Source organism: Crocodylus siamensis, chromosome 3, assembly GCF_052110815.1.
Source record: "Crocodylus siamensis isolate JL-2025a chromosome 3, ASM5211081v1, whole genome shotgun sequence".
Lineage (NCBI taxonomy): Eukaryota > Metazoa > Chordata > Crocodylia > Crocodylidae > Crocodylus > Crocodylus siamensis.
The window spans coordinates 27745329-27763918 of record NC_143397.1 but is presented as its reverse complement, the minus strand read 5'-3'; the positions used below and the strand labels follow the sequence as shown (position 1 = coordinate 27763918).

The 18590-nt window shown below is 42.1% G+C and overlaps 1 protein-coding gene and 1 pseudogene across 1 annotated transcript in view; one reads left to right on the top strand and one right to left on the bottom strand.

Moving 5' to 3' along the window:
- Positions 1 to 1294: 1294 nt before the first annotated feature.
- LOC149868114 (uncharacterized) lies at positions 1295 to 2164 on the bottom strand (annotated as a pseudogene).
- Positions 2165 to 7481: 5317 nt separating this feature from the next.
- Positions 7482 to 18590, top strand: part of PLCXD3 (phosphatidylinositol specific phospholipase C X domain containing 3) — a 140770-nt gene continuing 129661 nt past the window's right edge. Inside the window, exon 1 of the mRNA XM_090038002.1 lies at positions 7482 to 7622. Coding sequence (XP_089894128.1) covers positions 7520 to 7622 — 103 coding nt within the window. The 5' untranslated portion in view covers positions 7482 to 7519. The remainder of the gene's footprint in view (positions 7623 to 18590) is intronic.

The following is an 18590-nucleotide window of genomic DNA, read 5'->3' as shown; positions in this document are numbered from 1 at the left end:
TTGCCCCTAGTTCTGTCCCTTACAGTCGCAGAGAAAAGGCCATCTTTATTCTTTCTGTAATAACCCTTCAGGTATTTTAAGATTGTTATCAAATGTCCATTCAGTCTTCTCTTTCAGACTAAATAAGCATATTTATTTTGATGTAAATCATGTTTCCGAGGCCTCTAATAATTTTTTTTGCTTTCCACTGGACTCTTTCCAATCTGTCCACACCTTTCTTAAGGTAGGGTCTTAAAACTAGACAAGATGTTCTACGTGAGGTCTCATCAATGCCAAATAAAATGGAAGAATTGCTTCCCTTGCTTTGCAAGAGACACCCCTGTTAATACAACCCAATCTGTTTGTATTTTTTCACAAGAATAAGTATATGAATGAGAGGATCTTTATTTAGCTCCTTTTATAGATTATTTATGTGGCTTACAATAATGATGAGGTAGAAACAACTCCAAAACACAACAGTCCCTGTTTTGCCATATGTATTGAACAAATATGGTATCTTTTCAACTTCAGCACCAGCAAGGTGGACAGTGGTTCGCAGTATTGTAGCATGTGGCTCAAAGGGTTACGTATGCAAGACGCATTATATACTTGAACAAATTAAATTCTTCATTTGCAAATAATGTTCCTCAGAGAAAGAAGACATGATTAATCTTTTTTTTTTTTTTTTGTGGATTTCAATTGTTCATTCAGGAATACCATTTTCTATTTTAATTGGGGTGGCATTGCCACCTGGATGAATGCAAGGAAAGAATTTTGCTGGATTTTTGGTTGTAGCCATGTTGGTCTAAGGACATAGGTAGGCAAGGTTCTTTGAGTAGATATGGTATCTTTTATTAGAGTGACTGAGTAGTTGGAAAAAAGTTCTTAGCAAGCTTTTGGGCACAGTCACCCTTCTTTAGGCATAGGAAGTCTCTGCTGTTCTGAAACTCCAAGGAATGAGAGAAGCTAAAAGTGCAACAAAATGTCAGTGAGAATGTAAATAGGTAGAAATTAGGAAAACAAAAGGTAAAGCAGGGAAGTGGGGGGTGGGGGGAGAGACAGAGTAGCAGTGGATAAAAAGCCAAAAGTGAATAAGGGAGACTGTACAATGGTGGTAATTCAAGGTAGAAAGGAGGCTGTCTGTGAAAAAGGAAATGACTGGCAATTAGGAAGACAAAGAGCAGAAAGGGGGCTGGGAATAAAAGTGTAAGAGGTCAGGTCTGGCAGGTACCTGGTGAATCAGATGTCAGGCAGGCTGTAATGTGTCATAAATCCATGTCTGTATTGAGTTCATGATTTTTTGTATTTAGTAGATTTATGAAGTGAAGTTCATAAGCTCATCTATGAAAGGTGTTTTGTAAGTTCCCTTTGAGGATTAGAACTGAAAGATCGGAGAGAGGGTGGTTGTCTTGTGAGTAATGTGTTTCCACATGTAGTTGGGTATTTTTGTCTTTGATAGATTTTCAGTGTGTGTTTATTCTGGTGCACAGTTGTTTGGTTTCTCCTAGATATTTTCCATCTGGGCATTTGGTGCACTGGATGAGATATGTTACATTTCTGGAGGTGCGGGTATAAAATCCAGGAATTCTGATGGATCTCTTGTAGGGTATAGTAATTGTGGGGATGGTAGAGATGTGTGGACAGGTTTTGCATTTCTTATCCTGGCATGGTCTGGATTTATTGGGTGTGGTTTGGATCAAAGGGAGTTTGTGTCTGGTGATGCAGTTAGCAAGGTTCGGTGCTTGTTTGAAGGCTAGGATGGGTGGTTCTGGAAATATCTCTTTAAGAATTGGGTCTTCTAGTACGGGTTGCAATTGTTTGAGGATTTTCCATGGAGGTTTCAGGGAAGGGTGATATGTCATGATAACTAATGGTGTGCAATTTGTGGGGATTTTCATTTTGTACTGCAGCAAATCTTCATTTGGTATCCAGGTGGCTCTTTGAAAAGTGTGATCCATCTCTCTGGAGGAGTGTCCTTGTTGGCTGAAGGCCCTTTTGAGATTTGTGATGTGGCACTCATAGGTATTCTCCTCACTGCAAATTCAGTGGTATGAGAGAGATTGGCTGTAAATTACAGCTTTCTTGGTGTGTTTAGGGCATTTGCTAGTTCTGTGTAGATATGTATGTTGGTCCGTGGGTTTTTATGTATGGTGGTTTGAATTTTACCATCTTGAATATTGATCATAGTGTTCAAAAAGGAAAGACTGTGGAGCTGCCCTTTTGTAAGGTACAGCTTCTTCTGTCCTTCAAAATGCTTGGGCAGCTTTATTAATGAAAACGAGTTGTGAGATGGAAAGCATAAAGCTTAATTCTCTGAATCAGCTGAAAAATTTCCAAAATATGTATTTGAAAAAAAACCAAACCCCAAAACCTTGCCTTTATATTTTCTAGATCAGTGCTTCTCAAAGTGGTGATCCGCGGACTAGTGCCGGTCCGCGAGCCACCGGTTGCTGGTCCTCAGTGAGTTGCCAGGAAAGAAAGAAGTATATTTTCAGAAGCATAACATTGATATGTCATAGCGCCACAGTTTGTACATTCGTACACTCCAGATGACATCACGTCGTGTGAGGTAAGAAAAGAGAAAGAAACAACCGGTCGTGCATTTGTGCAGCACTGTTCCACGCAGTTGCTGCCACTGGCTGAACTGGGCACTGGTCCCTGGCCCACTGGAAAAAAAATTGCTGGTCTGCCACATCAGATAGTTTGAGAAGCACTGCTTTAGATCATCATGGCAAAAAACCCACGTTCCTACCCCACCTTAATAATTTGAAATTCCAGTGGAAAAAGAGGGACAATAATCTTTTCTGACTTTTTTTCTAGTGAGCAGTGTTCAGAATCTAATTTTGAGTTTGTAGGGCTGCCATTTAGAGAGAAACTTTTTCTGAGTTTGTAAAATGAATACATTTCGTATGATAAAATAAATACAGACAATGCTCTGCAATTTTTCAAGAGTCATTTTGCAGAGTGAAAATGTATTTTGTGGTGGTCAGAGCAAAGAATCTCATTACTCTACTTTTCACATGACTGAAATAGAAGCCATCTCCTAAACACAAAGATATGGGAAAGAACAAATTCCTTGACTACTAAAATGACAAAATTTAACAGTGAAGTTTCATCATAAAAGCGATAAAAGTTCTATTTTAACTAGGACAAAAACAATGGATTTATTTTCTAAATAGTACTAGGATGAAGTATTAAAAGTGTTCTATTTCTAAAAATACCCTTTCTATACAGAACAGGTTCAGCATAAGAAGAGACTGTAACTGCTAGCTTTTATTCAACGGTATGTTTACAAACCCCATACTAGAACAGTAGTAGTAGTGAAAGGGTAGTTCAGTCTTCATGTTCATTCATTTCTTGGTATCTGTGCTGAATATAGTTGGCATTGATGAACTAGAGATTCTATTATTTAGATACATGGGACTTCTCTTAACTTTTATTCTTCTGATTGTGTCTTAATATTTTTATATGATTGTTTCCCTTAATTTGCTTTCTCTGAGAAAACACGCATGCTTCCATGTAGAATTCTCACTAATATACCTAAAGGTACAAATTTTTTTTAGCTTATTTAAATAGGCACAAAAGGCCCTGTGGACACTGAGATTTTAATTTACACTTGGTGTATTTCAGTTTATGTTAAAATCGATTCAGGTAAACAGTAGAATCTAAATGAAAATAGGCTACTCTTACAATCAAAACAATGGTGGCCACACAAGTGTGCATCAGTTTTAGTAAATTCATTCAAGTTGGTGTGTAGACAAGTCCTTGTTCTGACATTACAAATCTTTGAACTGCTTCAAACATCCTCAGTTTTATTTTAAATCAACATTCCACAGACACGTTTCCTCAAGCTGGCAGAAAAAAGCTTATATTTTTTACTACCTGTCCAGTCCCATGTCTTTTCAGATTACTCAGGTGCAGGTCAGGATATGTTCAGGTCTAAGACAGTGACAGATTTAATCTCCAATGTTTTATGAGTTATAATGTACTAGAAATGGGGGTAAACAATGAGTGAATATATTGGCTCCCAGCCCCAAGAAGTCCTGTAATACCAACAGACAAGTCCTAGCAGCTTCATATATATTTAATACATTTATTTGCCCTGTTTTTTTCCGTTGAGTCCCATTCACTTAGACTCACAGGCTTTACAAGTGAAAAGACAAGAATAACAGTACAATAACATGGTTTTAAAAATCTTTATATTTTTTTCTGTAAGAAAAGATCATTATAGAGTATATGAAGGAGTGGCACAATGACAAGCTCATTTGTAGCTTCACCACTCTTGAATTAATGTGACTAAATTCATCTTTATGAAGACTATACCCCCCACCACACTATCATAGGTTCTTTTTCTCTGTATATTGATTCTAAAATTTCCAGAACTTGTTTAAAAATGTAATACTGTCTGACTAAGAGTATATAAAAAGTTGCTTATTTTCCCTCCTTATTGTTGTTTATACCTTCGCTCCCACCAAGTCGAATATGAGGTTTACTTTGATGTTTGATTATGCCAGTTCTATTAAAAGAAGTGGAGTTTGCATGCTAACAGGTAGGGAGGTGAAGAATTGCTAGCCCTAACAAAGAAGTATGCCAGCCTCACTGCTTGCTTCTCTAATGAATGTTTCTAATCTTTTTTCTATACTACTTACTACAAATTAAACCTATTTTCTGAAGCTACCTATCAATTCAATATGTTCTCTTCCTTCAAATGACTCCTTAGCGCTGACTGCTTGGGCTGTGCGAAGCTTCGGTTGCTGATTCAGTTTGGAGGAAATTCAGCCCGATTTAGCAGCCAAGTCTCCAAATCTGAATTGAATTGGGAGACCAATAAAAAGGCCTGAATTGATTCGAAGCCTCTGAATAAATTCAGAAAGGTTCAGAAGAGATTCGGAGATTTGGGCAGTCCCCGCTTACCACTGCAGGGAGCTGGACCCAGACTCCATGCTGGTAAGTAAAGGATGGGAGGGGAGGACCATGGGGAGACCCCTGCCAGGCCCCATCCCCTGCCTGCTCCCCCAGTCCCCCTGAGCATCCCCAACCCGCCGCCTGCTCTTCCAGCCCTGGCAATAGCTACCCCACCCAGCCCCAGTATCCCAGCACTTCAAAAAAAAAAAAAAAAAAAAAGGCCTGCACTCACCAGTCGCTGCAGCGGCCAATAGGGCCTCTGGGGGCTTGTGGCAGAGCCCCCCACAGAGTGTGGGGGACAGTAGGGATTGCCCCCCTGCCTGGCAGCAGCCGGTGAGTGTGGGGCTGCTCTTTTTTTTCCCCCCCCAAAGTGCCAGGACACTGGTGCCGGGTGGGGCAGTCATTGATGGGGCTGGGAGAGCAGGCAGGGCATGGGGCCTGTTTGATTTGGAGATTCAGCTGATTCAGCGGTGGTTGAATCTCTGAATCAGATTTGGCCGAATTGATTTGGGACCGCAATTCGAATCACCGAATTGAATCACTGTCCCCCGAATCGTCCAAATCGAATCCAAAGTGAATACTAACTGCTTCACACATGCCTACTGCCTGCTACAGTAACATGCACAAGAAATGACTTAAAGAAGCCATTCATTTATTTGTATTTAAAAATATAATTAAAGTGCTCCATCGGCTCCAAGTCAGACAAGCTCCAGGAAGAGCACAGACCAATTACAGATACTTCCTCAGCCTAAAGAAGGGTGTTTGTACCCAAAAGCATGCAAAGAAGAATTTTTCCAACTCTTTGAGTTGTTCCAATAAAAGATACCAGATTTACCCAAAGAACCTTGTCTGCTGAGGTCCTTAGACTAACATGACTACCACCTATACCCATCAACTCCAAGAAAGGGCTCCATTGCTCTTTGCTCAAGGAGAGGTAAGTCATCTTATCTGTGCTGTGAATCTGAAACAAGTGAGCAATTATTATTTATTAGTGACTACTCAGATTTCTTGAAGCAATTCTTGCTAACCATGCAATAACCTATTTTAAAAATTCAGTTTGCTCATACTGCAGGTCCAGATAAGCCAATAACTGATAGTGCCCCACAATTCAAAATAATTCTTTCAATAATTATCTTTGATATATTCATTCAAGTAGATCACATCAAGCCAAAGCTTATTACAGTCGAATAGGCTAGCAAAAAAAGTCAATACAGATATCAAAGAACTTGATAAAATAGCTGTAATGCATCCAAAGGATCAATATTTAGAAATATTATAAAGTAACTACACAAAATTATTGTTATAAAACTACCTCACAATACTTTATTAGGTTAGCTAGATCAGTGACTCATAGGCAGAAGGACAAATGTCTAGTTCACTATTAACTTGCTGCTTTAAATAAAGACTATTTGGAAGCAGTTACAAAGGGAATGTAGAATGGAATTTTTTTTTCCATGTGACTGGTGCACTCAGCAGCTGAAACTGCTGTGGAGAAAAGAAGAGGCTGAGTGCAGGAATGGCCAGCAAGGTCTAGCCTGGGCCATAAATTCTTAAAAGACTGAACTGCAACTTTGACTTTTAGTTGAATTTACGCTTGATTTTCATTTGGCTTTATGCAAGGGGTGCTATCATGAGAAGTGATGAAGCGTGCAAATCTAAGCTGTCACAGGACAGGGAGTTTTCTCCTTTCCAGTCCTGGCCAGGGCCACATCTCCGAGGCCAGAACATTGCACCCGTGTGTGACAAGGTTGTTTGGCGAGGTATGATATCTTTTATTACACCAATTAAATACTTGGAAAAAATGTTCTTTGCAGGCTTCCAGGCATAGGGACACAACATAAGCCACCAAGCAAAATGCAGGTCTGTGAAGATGCAAACGCGTGTGTGCTTCTCTTTATCTGTCCTTCATGACCAATAAATAGATTTCTACTTTCCCACTCCTCTCAGGAGATTTCTGCAGGTGCCAGATCTCAAATAAGCCTCTGTCCCTTTGGAGAGACCTCTTCCTCTCCCCACCTGGCAGGAGAAGACTCAGGGGTTGTGCTCCAGTAAGGAAGCCTTCTCATCCCTGCTAACCGGGTCCCAAAGAAGCCAAGAGAAAGCGGGGGTCTGCCTTAGCGGCGCCTCCCTTCCCCTGCCCTCGCACAGGGAAAGAGCTGGTGTCTGACCCCAGCGGGATGGATGTAGGGCAGCCGCATCATGCACCTTTGTCATGAAGGGAGGGTTGTCCCAGGCGAGGGGACCTATGCCCCAAAGCTCCCAGGGCAAAAGATGATGCGGGCAGTCGAGAAGCCCGAAGGGCAAAGCCGCGTGAGGCGGCGCGGGCGGCCGCTGCGCGAGGGCCAGCAGCACGGAGCCGGGAGCTGGGGCGGGAGCGGCCCGGCCCGGCCCGGCCCGGCCCCGCCAGGGAGGCGGCGGCGAAGGGGAGCGAGAGGCGCCAGCCGGGCAGCCTGCCAGAGCCAGAGCCGGGGCGGGAGGCCGGGGCCACGCTCGCTGCCCGGCAGAGCCGGAGGGGGCCCGGCATCATTATGGAAATGAGCATGTGGCTGCGCCATCCTGTGGGTGTGGCGCCGCGCGGGGTGTGAGCGGGCGGCGGGCGGCGGCGGGCGCACAGCAGCAGGCGGCCGGCGGTAGCATGGCCTCGTCGCAGGGCAGGAGCGAGCTGCGCTTCGCGGACTGGATGGCAACTTTGCCGGAGAGCATCCGCCACGTCCCCCTCACCAACCTGGCCATCCCAGGTAGGCGCGGCGGCGGCCCCCCGCCTGCCGCATCAAGCCGGGGCGGCCGCGGGGCGGGGGGGGCGAGCGGCGGCGGCTTCCCCGCGCCCCCGGCCCGCGCCCGCTCCCGCCCGGGGCCTCGCTCCCCTCCGCCGCTCGCCCGCCCGCGGAGCTGGGGGACCCGCCGGCTCCTGCGCCCGAGCCTCGGCCCACACCCGGCCCCGGCCCCGGCCCCGGCGCGGGGGGAGGTCGGCTTGGGCCAGCACCAGCACCCGCGCCCCTGCGCTCCGGGGGCTGCTCCGAGGGGCAGGGGCAGGGGCAGGGACAGGGACAAAGGCGTGTGTGTGTGTGGGGGGGGGGGGGAATCCTTCCCAGAGGGGCAAGGAAATGGACAGGGATGTGTGTGTGCATGTCAGTGTGTGTCAGGTATGTGGTGTGTGTGTGGGGTCTTCCCTGATGGGCAAGGAAATAGACAGGTGTGTGTACATGTGTGTCAGGTATGTGTGTGTGTGTGTGTTTGTGTGTGTGTGGTCTTCCCAGAGGTGCAAGGAAATGGACAGGGGTGTGTACGTGTGTGTGTTTGTGTGTGTGTGGTCTTCCATGGGGGGCAAGGAAATGGACAGGGGTGTGTAGTTAGTGTGTGTGTATGTGTGTGTGTGAGAGAGAGAAAGGTTTGTATGGGGTCTTCCCTGAGGAGCAAGGAAATGGACAGGGGTGTGTGTGTGTAGGAGAGAGACCAGGTGGGGCGAGCTCCAGGGCTGCGCGGCAGGGCGCTCACCTGAAGTGCATGCAAGGCCCCTGGGCAATCTGTGTGAGTAAAGAGAGGTATTAAAGGGAGGTATCGCCAGCCTCCTGCTCCACACTTCACCTGCCCTGGTCATTAGAAGCTCGGGAGCTACGAGGCACCAAAAAAATATTAAAAATGCTTCTTTGAACTGTCCCAGTCCCCTGAGCAGTCTGAAGTGTTAAAAGGTTGGGAACCATTTAACCCCTGCAGTCCTGCCTGTGAGGGCTGTGAGCTGTCAGGAGCCAAGTGTCTCCTCATCATTAGGGGCTCCTCCTCAGCATGCGCCTTACACCCAGTCCGCTGTCAAGACTATGTTAAGCGTAGGTCACTTGTTTAGGGAGAGCGCATAAGGGCCTTATGGGAAACATATTCAAAATCTAAAGAGCTGGAAAGAAAGGATGGGCCCTTATCTTTTATTTGTTGCCACTTGGATCTTCCACCCTTGCCTGCTTCTGAAGTCAGTGGCTAATAAAGAGTTTGAGCCCAAGACAGAAAGCAAAGGAGATCCTTGAAAATGCCAAACCTGTTGTCTCAGTAACTATATGATTGCAAGTGACTGGAGTGGCAAAGTGTACCAGAGGAGCAGAAGAAATCCTTTTATATTTAGTAAATACCAATTGAAATCTAGCAAATTGTCCCATAAGAAAGTGTTAACAACTAGGAATGTGAGTTGTATATTTGGCCAGTTGCATATCTAAATTAAAACATAAGTTATGCCCTTCTCTCAACTACCTGGCGGGTAGTTCAAACACAAACTGCCTTTAAATGCCTGAGACAGAGTATCCAGTTTGTAGCTGTATTAATCTAGAGGAAAAAGCAATCAGGACTCGTAGTGGAGATGATATCTTTTATTAGACCAACTTGATTTTTAGTAGGTTTTTCTTGTGCTGAGCACTCTAAAAGTGGATTGTGATTATTTTACTGAAGGGCTTCATGTGTGGAGTCTTGACTTCAACTTGCTGCAGCAAAAGATTGAGATCTGCAGGGGTGTCACATTTAACAGTTATTCATACTTGCTAACAGTTATTCATACTTGTCATATTTCTAAGGAAAAGGACTACTTGATGAGACCTCCAGCAATGAGTGCTCTGCAGTTCAATGGATGCATGATTTTGTATCGATGCAGATGGCAGATGAACAAGTGAAATTAATAGGTCACTACTTAATATTAGTAGTTGTATAATTTTGTAATATTAAGGTGGTCTCATGTAAGGTGGGTGCAGTCTGCCATTTGACATATATTACAGTGTAACTCAATATTGCAGTGTAACTCATCATTCGTCCCTCTTTCCCTGTGTGGTAATCAACTAGTTATTAGCAAATGTTTGTTTAAAATGAGGAGACATTGGTTTATAGTTTCATTTCTTTAGATCAAAAGAATGGAAGAGAAAAAAAATTGTAAACCTAATATCTTGTAATTTTAAACAATAAATCTCTAAGACCAAATGTTTCTGATTTAAAAAAATGGAGAAGCAAAAAATTGTAAACCAGATCTTTTAAAGTTTAGAAGATGGTGAAAAAAAATTATTCTCTCACCCTTTCCACTCCACCCCAAAGATCTGCCTTCCCCTATGTCAGGCACATTCTAAAATGTCATTGCCACTAAAATAGAGGGGGAGGTGAACATTATTAAAAATGTATAAGGGATTTTGGGCTGACTAGTTTATATGACTTCTGTTAGGCTGAACAAACGCACTAAAAAGTCATTGTAATATCACAATTGCATTTTAAATGAGCTAATGTAAATCCACTTAGGTGCAACTAGACAGAGGAAATAGTGAGAACTGTAAAGCAGTCTCTCTTTCGACTATATGAATACTGGTGAATTAGTCCAGAGATATGCTAGCATTGTGTGTACTGCTGTTATTTCTTTCTCTTAAATAGTTTTTATCATGTTCCAATACACTGTCCAAGCATGATTGGGGTCATGATATCTTCCCTTATGAAAGCATGCATTATACAAAATGTGCAAATATCAGAACAAAATGTAGTATCTCCTCTAATGAAATGTATAAGTCACTGTCATGGAATTATCTTTTATATTGTGAATTTCAGAGAAACTTGAGGGAACTAGGTACCATTAATATCTCTGAAAATCAAAGGATATGACAACTTTGATCCTTTGTTGGCATCTGAAAATCCAAGTTTGGTTTTGGTGTATGCCAGTTCTACCCCGGTTCTACCACATGCACACCTGTTAGTAAATAGAGAATTATGTGAGTTTAATTTTATGTTGCATTTATAATCATCATCCTAGGCATAATATCAGTCTTCTCACTGAACAGAATAAGTTAAAGGATAATAGTCACATTGCTTGATTTGCCATGATTACCAGAGCAATTGTCCTTTCCTTCCCGTCCTTCCCTTCCCTCAATGATAGACTCTAATTAAGAATAAATTAAAAGGATGCAAATCTGGTGTCAAACTCCAAAATGCTAATCCAGTTAGATCAGATTCTTGGTTTCATAGGAAACTTAATTTTGTGGAAGTTGGTTATGCCTTTTATATTCTACACTGCAGTCTAGCACAAGTGAGATCTCAGAGCTGTTGAAATTGTAATGGCTCTTAGGATCGCCAGTAAACACTTATGATAAATATAAATCTTTCTCACCTCATTTCTTGCAAGCCCAGCTTACCAGCTGTTGGTACTGCAATCATAACACTGCCAGTCTGACATATTTTTTTCAAGTCAGTTTAACTGAAACTCTTATTTGCTACTGTCTGCCTTGTACTTTGTTTTTAAAAGGAATAATGGCTTCTTCTTCCTTGTGGTTGCTGCTGTTTTTTCTTACTGTCTTTTCCAGTACAAAATGCTTGATTCCTTAACTTCTGTACATCTTTTTGCTATAGGTCTAATATATCCACACACAAATATGATGCTAGAAAATCCATCTAGAACCAGTCACTGTTAGAGCGAGCTAGTATGCTATAACTTTATTTGTTTAGCTTTGCAGTTGCTTTAATTTGCAAGCAAGCTAAATTTTATTTCTCTCATAAAAGTCAACTTACAATTCATAGGGAACTTAATTTTGTAATTGTCCCTGAAAACCACAGGTTCATTTTATTACTTTAGAGAGGATTTCTCAGTTTTCTGCAGGTAGTCACCAAATCAGGTATGTATTATTATGTTAAAATATATTAGAGTCATGTGAATACTGCTAGTTAGTTTGGGCATGGCCAGGCTGTGACACATGTGCCACAAGTAGTACATGAAGCCTCTGTTTGTTACATGGCAGAATGGGAAGGGAATGAGCAGCACAGCAGCAGATAGGAAGCAGAGTGGTAGATTGGGCAAGCGAAGGGGACCAGAAAGTCAGTCAGCGAGGGTGCGGAGCTAATTTGTCGCATGCTTGCCAAAAAGGTTGGCCCTCGCTGACTTAGTTGACTGATATCGCTGGGACCTTATGGTGCATGTATAGTAAGATATTTCCTGGCCATTTTTCTGCCCAGCCGTGTGTAGTAATTTCCTAAACGTAGCTTTGTTTAGATATAGGTGCCACCCATCTAGCAGTAACAGTACAAGTTTCCTTATGCTGCTCTATCAACATACCTTGATTCTCTTCAAAAGCAGCTACTTCTAGGAATGAAAAATTGTTGGAGGTCTGACCTCTCTGCTGAGTCTGCCAACACTTCTGTTTAGTTCCAATAAAGCATTAACTATAGAACGTCTGTTGTTTTCAAGTAAGAGAAAATACCACTTTTTAAAAACTGTGCACAGATCCTTCTCTCATTGAAATCAGTAACTTGGTAGCAAAACTCTTGTAGACTAGGTACAGAATTAAGATCTGCAGTTTGGTCCGTGTGTCCCTGTAATATATTATTATTAGACCTAAACCCTAACCAGTTTCACAGGTCTCCAATTTTTATGTGTTGGGTTTGGCAAACTGTATTTTTCAAGAATATATTTTGTATAAAGCAAGAGAAAATTTAGGAGCCTGGGACATGGAATGTGGATCGTAGTTTTTTGGAAAGAGCTGAGCTTATTTAGGTAGTTTTCCAATTATAGTAATAGGGTCTTCTGATTACGTAGTATCAAACATTTACAGAGATATAAGAACCATCAGATTTTTACCAAGATAAACATAAAACTGATTTCTCCTTAAAGAAGACATTTACTTCCATGAGCTCATAATATCTTTTTGCAAATTATTTTCCATATGTTCATACTTCAGCAGTTAGTACTAAGTGTACATAACTGTCATTAGCATGATACACATGCCAGAATCTCTAATAGTCTATTAAGTTAATGTGACACCTGCAGAAATGACTTATTTCAAACTTTCATTGTTTTTAACTTGAGGATTCTTGAAAGCTCTAGAAAACCAAAATTTAATCTCTAATGGGTAATATCTCTTGAAAATTGCTTTTCTTACTTCTCCCACTCCTTTCTTTCCTCTATGACTAAAACTTGTTATACAGCTGGCGGATTGATTTCAACTTAACGCAGAAAGATTAGGGTAGATTTTAGTGCAGAGCCTAGATATCATGCCTATGGTATTGTTACCATAAACAAAATAGTCTGAAAATATTACATTTATTTTCCTAATGGATGTATCATCACTGATCCAAAATGGATGTTCCAGGAAAAACACTTTTTTTTAAAGGAAAATACCAGAACAGTTTTTATTACTGGCACATTATATTCAGAATCTGAAACCCAATACTATGTGATAATTGCCTATGCACACATAGAACATTCTACTTTCAGCTGTTAACACGTTAACCTATACTGTTAATTATATTCCTCTCTAACACCGGGATATCTTACATAGTAAGATCAGAGTTCAGGCAGTAAAGGTTATTATCTTGATCATTCGCATTAGTTTCATTTTTACCAGAATATTATATGTCGTGTATTTTATAGGTCAGTTGTTAATCTAATAAAGGCAGTAATTTGTCCAGTATCTTAACAGTTACATTCTTGTCAATTCACACTCTACAGTTAATATTAGATTTTGCCATCGCTCAGATAAAGTACATTAACTGGCTTCAAGTCTAAGTTATTCTAACCAGGTATTTTGATTTCCAGAAGTCAGGACCCTTCTTTGAGACCATAGAATAGTTATCCAGAATAAAAGGATCCACAATATTGCCGATGCATCAATTTTGTAATAACCAGAAATGTTTCTGCTGGAAGCAATATCATTTAATGTGATGATGATTACCATGGTGTTTCCTTGAGGATTTTCCAGTTAGGTTTATATCTACAGTATTTTGCCTGAAAGTCTCTAGGCTAAAACTTTATAATTTTCCATTGGTATCCTTTCTACAAAGAGGAACACGCAAATTCTGTATAAGAAGAACATAAGTTCCCCAATACCAGAAAGCAGCAGATGCACATTTAATCTCCTGTTGCTAATTACATTGAGCACAATGACAGAATACATTTTTATGAAGCTGTCCCATTTTATATTCTTCTGACATTAGTAATTTGCCTTTCATATTAAAAGATTTAGACTGCTAAAGTTATAACAATCTGTTTTAGAAACAGCTTTGTTTTATTTAGTAGTAAAAGGACAGCAGAATTAAGCAGAATTACCTTTGTACCTGTGCAAAATATTTTTTTTACCACTGTGTTTGCTAAAGGTGCCAGAGTATAGAATACTATTAAATAAGTAACCTAGGTTCCATGAGTGGCCGAGGTTAAATATTGTAAGTGTTTAGTCAACAATATGAATGCACCAATCATTTGTTATCTGGTTCCAGGGCATGAATTATAATCAATGTATTAAAATAAACTGTCATCAGTAGACAGAATTTTCTTAACAAATCACCCACTGATTAGATAATGTGCACTGTAGGTCATGAGTGAATGAGCATACACATACCACAGAGATGTTAGTCATGCGATAAATAGATATGTTATGCTGCTTGGACTACACTGCTTATTTATCCATTTCCCTAGGGCTGGCACTAATATTCTGAACTTCTGAAGTGCCTTTGGAAATACTTTGCTGCAAACAATTTCCTCTTTGTTCTTCCCATGTTTACTTTTTCCACCAAAATTACTTGTTTAGACCAGAACCTGTCATAAGCAACATTTTCCAGTGATATTTAAGGTATGTGGTATATATTCTCATGAACACCGTATGCCCCTGGAGGCTGGGGGGGGGGTACGGCGAGCTTCCACAGGAGGTGGCAGCACTGGAAGCGGGAGCGTGGCAGCAGTGAGCTCCTGCAGGTGCCCGCAGCAGTGTCAGTGGCCGGGGGTCTAAATAGAGGTGCACTGATACATCTTTCCCATATTGGATTGTCACTAGTATAAGGAAAATTGTCTGTATTGGCAATTGGATTTTTTTGGCCAAGTGGCCAAATACTGTGGCCAATAATTGCCATTGTCCGTGCTTGCAGACATAGCACAGCATGCAGGTACCCAGGAGTGCAGCCCAGCAGTGTGGAGAGCAGCCAGGTCTGACTGGTAAGTCTGTTGTGGGGAAAGGAGCATGGGGGGGGCAGACCAAGGCTCCCGTGGTAAGGGAGGTAGTGGGGCTGGGGCAGGGGCAGGTCCTGCTCAGCCAGGACGGGGTGTGGGACTGAGCCATGTGCGGGGAGAGAGGGGGCTTCTGCTGCTACATGCATCCTGGGAGAGCATGGCCGTGTGCTGCCAGATCTGCATGCAGGGCATGGTCGGCTGCTGCTGTGGGCTGGGGTCAGGACGGAACTGGGCTCTTCCTGGTGGGGGGGCTAGGTTGGGCTGTTCTGTGCTGGGGGCAGGTGGTGGCGGTGAGGCTGGGAGGGGCGTTTGGTGGGACTATGGCAAATTTTGGGTGGCTGCAGCCCCACCTGTGCTCCTGCTCCTGGTACCGCTGCTGCCTACTGCAAGCACAGCCTGGCTCAGCCCCCCGCTGGGATGAGCCTGGTGCAGCCCCAGCCCTGGACCGCAGCAGCAGCCTGCCCTTGCCCATGGCCTTCTGGGGTGTGCATAGCAGCAGGAGCTGCCCCTTCTCTGCACCCCCTGGACAAGCTGCTTGTGGCTTTGTCCCATGCTCCATCTCGGCTGTGAGTGCCTGACGCTGGTCCAGCCCCACTCCCTCCCTCACTGTGGAGGCCTCTATCTGCCACCCCACCACCCTTCCCTCCCCACCTGCCCCTCCCCATTCCCCAACAGACTTACCAGCTGAACCTGGCTGCTCACTAAGCTGCCTGGTTGCATGTTGGAATCGGATCGGTATTGGCCAATACGGCTTGCTAAAAATTGGCAATTGATATTGGCCCAAAAAATCTTGATCGGTGCACCCCTAATTCTAAACAAGTGTTTCTGTCTGACCTTTGTCACTTGAGGATACTTTGTGGAGTGTTGAGCAGATCTTGGAAGTGTAGGTGTGATTTTTTTTCCCCCCATTTTTCATTTCAAGGCTTGGAAGCTGTCCTCTTTTTCAGCAGATGCTGTTCCTTCTATTATCCGTTTGTCACCTTGATATTAACCATCTGTAATGCACCTCACACTTAAATCTATTTTGATAGCACGACCCATATTAAGTGTGTCAGCCCATCCTCATTCAGAGCCTACAAGACCCAAGACACTGCCATTCATGCTGTCTGCCCAGTGCCTAAATGCTTGGTGTTGACCTACTGAACCCTAAATTACATGGAATCCAGCCACCTAAGAGGTACTTGTGCCCCTTGTGCCATGGTACCACACAACAGTTGTTGGAGGAGGCAGAACTGAAGTTTGTTCGATAATTTAAATGATGAGGTATTGGCAAGGCGTTTTCTATGGCTGTATCAAGACAGTCTCTTTTCCCCAAAGGTAACCTATTTTTAAGACTAGAAATGGGTATGAGGAAGGATGGCACTTTGAAACATATGCTTCCTACTTTTGCCCCATTGGTTTTAAAGAGATCCAGATCCAAATAACTCTCTAAAAATTGGCATATTAAATTCTAAGTCTGTGACAAGAATTTCAAATAAATGTCTTGAGTCATAGTAATATCATATGAGCAGACAATAGCAAATATATTTTAGCAGGTGGGAGAAGGGCAATTACAGCCTGTAAATTAACCATCATTAGCATGAAATGTTTGAAAATAAATTTTAAAGAAAGAAATAAAGACAGTTTTGCACAGGAAGTGAGAGAAAGTGAAACATGGATTTACTTATCTTCAAAGAGGCCATACTAATCAGTGTGTTTCCTTAACAAATGATGTTTATAGGCAAAATAAATACTTCTGGTTTTACCTATCTGGATTTCAGCATTATAGATATTGCTATGTGGGGAATTATAAGGAGAGCTGAAGAAGATGGCTGTGACAAAACCCTAGTGTTGCAGTAATCCTAGAGATACACTGTGGGTCTGTGTAAGTTTATTGGTCTCCGACTTTGCTGAATGGGTATGCCTTGGGTATGCCTGGATTATTTATTTGCTCAAAATCATAATTTACCATGGCACTTAGGTAAAGTAACAGAAAAACAAAAACATTTATTACAAGGAAGAACATATGGTATAAAACAGAAAAAGTGAACAACTGAGTATGGTAAAAACAAAACCATGTTTCTGCCTTGAAGGAATCACTATAGCTTAGGAAGAAACTGAAAGCAACTAAAAGTGTATGTATAAAAATAAAATAGCAAATGAAAAATACCAGCTAATATAAACTAAAAGCTAGTAACTGTAAAAAACTGATAAAAAAGTGAAGAACCATAAAGGAGAGATCTGTAGTCTGCATAAGTAGGGGGCAATAAGAAAAAATTTATGAATACACTGGTAAAAGGGGAGTCCTAGCACTTGTGTTGGTTCATTCCTAGATGATTCCACCATTTTAGTCATTCAGTAAATATTTCTTCTCTGTGTTTGCGAGGAAAAGCCAGCTGGTGTGTTCATATTATATGACGCTGATACTTTCCATTTGGATAATATTTAAGAAAGATGTCAAATTTGAATTACTAAAAAATCAACATTCTAAAGTCAAAAAGTTCAGGTAACTCGCATCCAAATGATTCTGAGAGTCATGGGATCTTTGAAAGTGAAAATGTACTTGTTTATACACTGGAGAAGTTCTAGAGAACGGGGAGAAAATCAACAATTCCAATATTTAAAGGGGGAACAAGGAATGAGGCAGTAATTATAGGTCTGTCGGCAGATTGGTCTCTGGCAGAATTCTAGAATGGCTGATACAGTGCTTGATTAATGAAGGATTAAAGTAGGGTTGTATTATTTATGCTGGGCAACCTGGGTTTAAAACTAATTAAACATATTAAAACTAATTTTTTTTCTTTTGAGGAAGCAGTATGCTTAGACATCTGAAAGGTATTTGATTTTAACACTGCATAACATTTTAAGACACTCAAGTGATATAAAAATCAATATGAAATTGAATTAAAATCTGACAGATCCCAAAATGTAACTCAAGTGGTGAATCATTACTGAGTAGGAGGGATTCTAGAGGGGTTCCCTTGGGGACAATTTTTGATCCTATGCTGTTTAACATCTAGGGCTAAACACAGTCAGTCAAAAAGCCCAAGGCTGAATCAATTCACTCTTTGCAGGTAAGTCTAAACTGCACAGAATAAGTTGAAACAGAAGTAAATAGACATTTATCTTTGCTTCAGGAAGTGGAGCCATACGTCTGCAATAGCTCAGACCAGAAGCTGGGGGGTGCTTGAGCATGGCGCTCTAGCTGTGTGTTCATTACCTCTTCCTGTTGCCCCTGAGGTCTCTGGATTTACAGTCCAGAATTACAGCAGCAGGACTCTGCAGGGTTGCTCATCACTTCTTCCTGCTTCCAGGTACCTTGGGTATTTGTAATCTACAGTTGCAACTAGCAGTAAGTTTGAGTGGGGTAAGGGGTGTTTAACCCCCTTCTTGGCCCCAGCCCTCAGCCAGAGTTTACTTGGAGGGATGGAGGAAGGGAGGAAGGGAGGGAGCGGTCCCTGCCCCTGCCGGCCGGGCTTGGTACCCCACCACCCCCTAGTCAGCCAGCCCTCACTGCTCCAGGAGACACTTACTACACAGCAGCACATTACTACTGCGCAGTAGCATCACCAGGCATGAACTGTGATGCAACGCTACTACACAGTAGTAACAAGCTACTGCACAGTAAGCATCACTAGGCAGCTGTACCATTACTGCTTATGTAACTTGTATCACTTAATAAAATGGATGCAAGTAGGCAGTATGCATTTCAGCACAGATGAAGGTATATTTCTCAGAATAAAGAATGCATGTCTATCCTGGGAATCAGCGACTCTGGAAAGGACTTGAA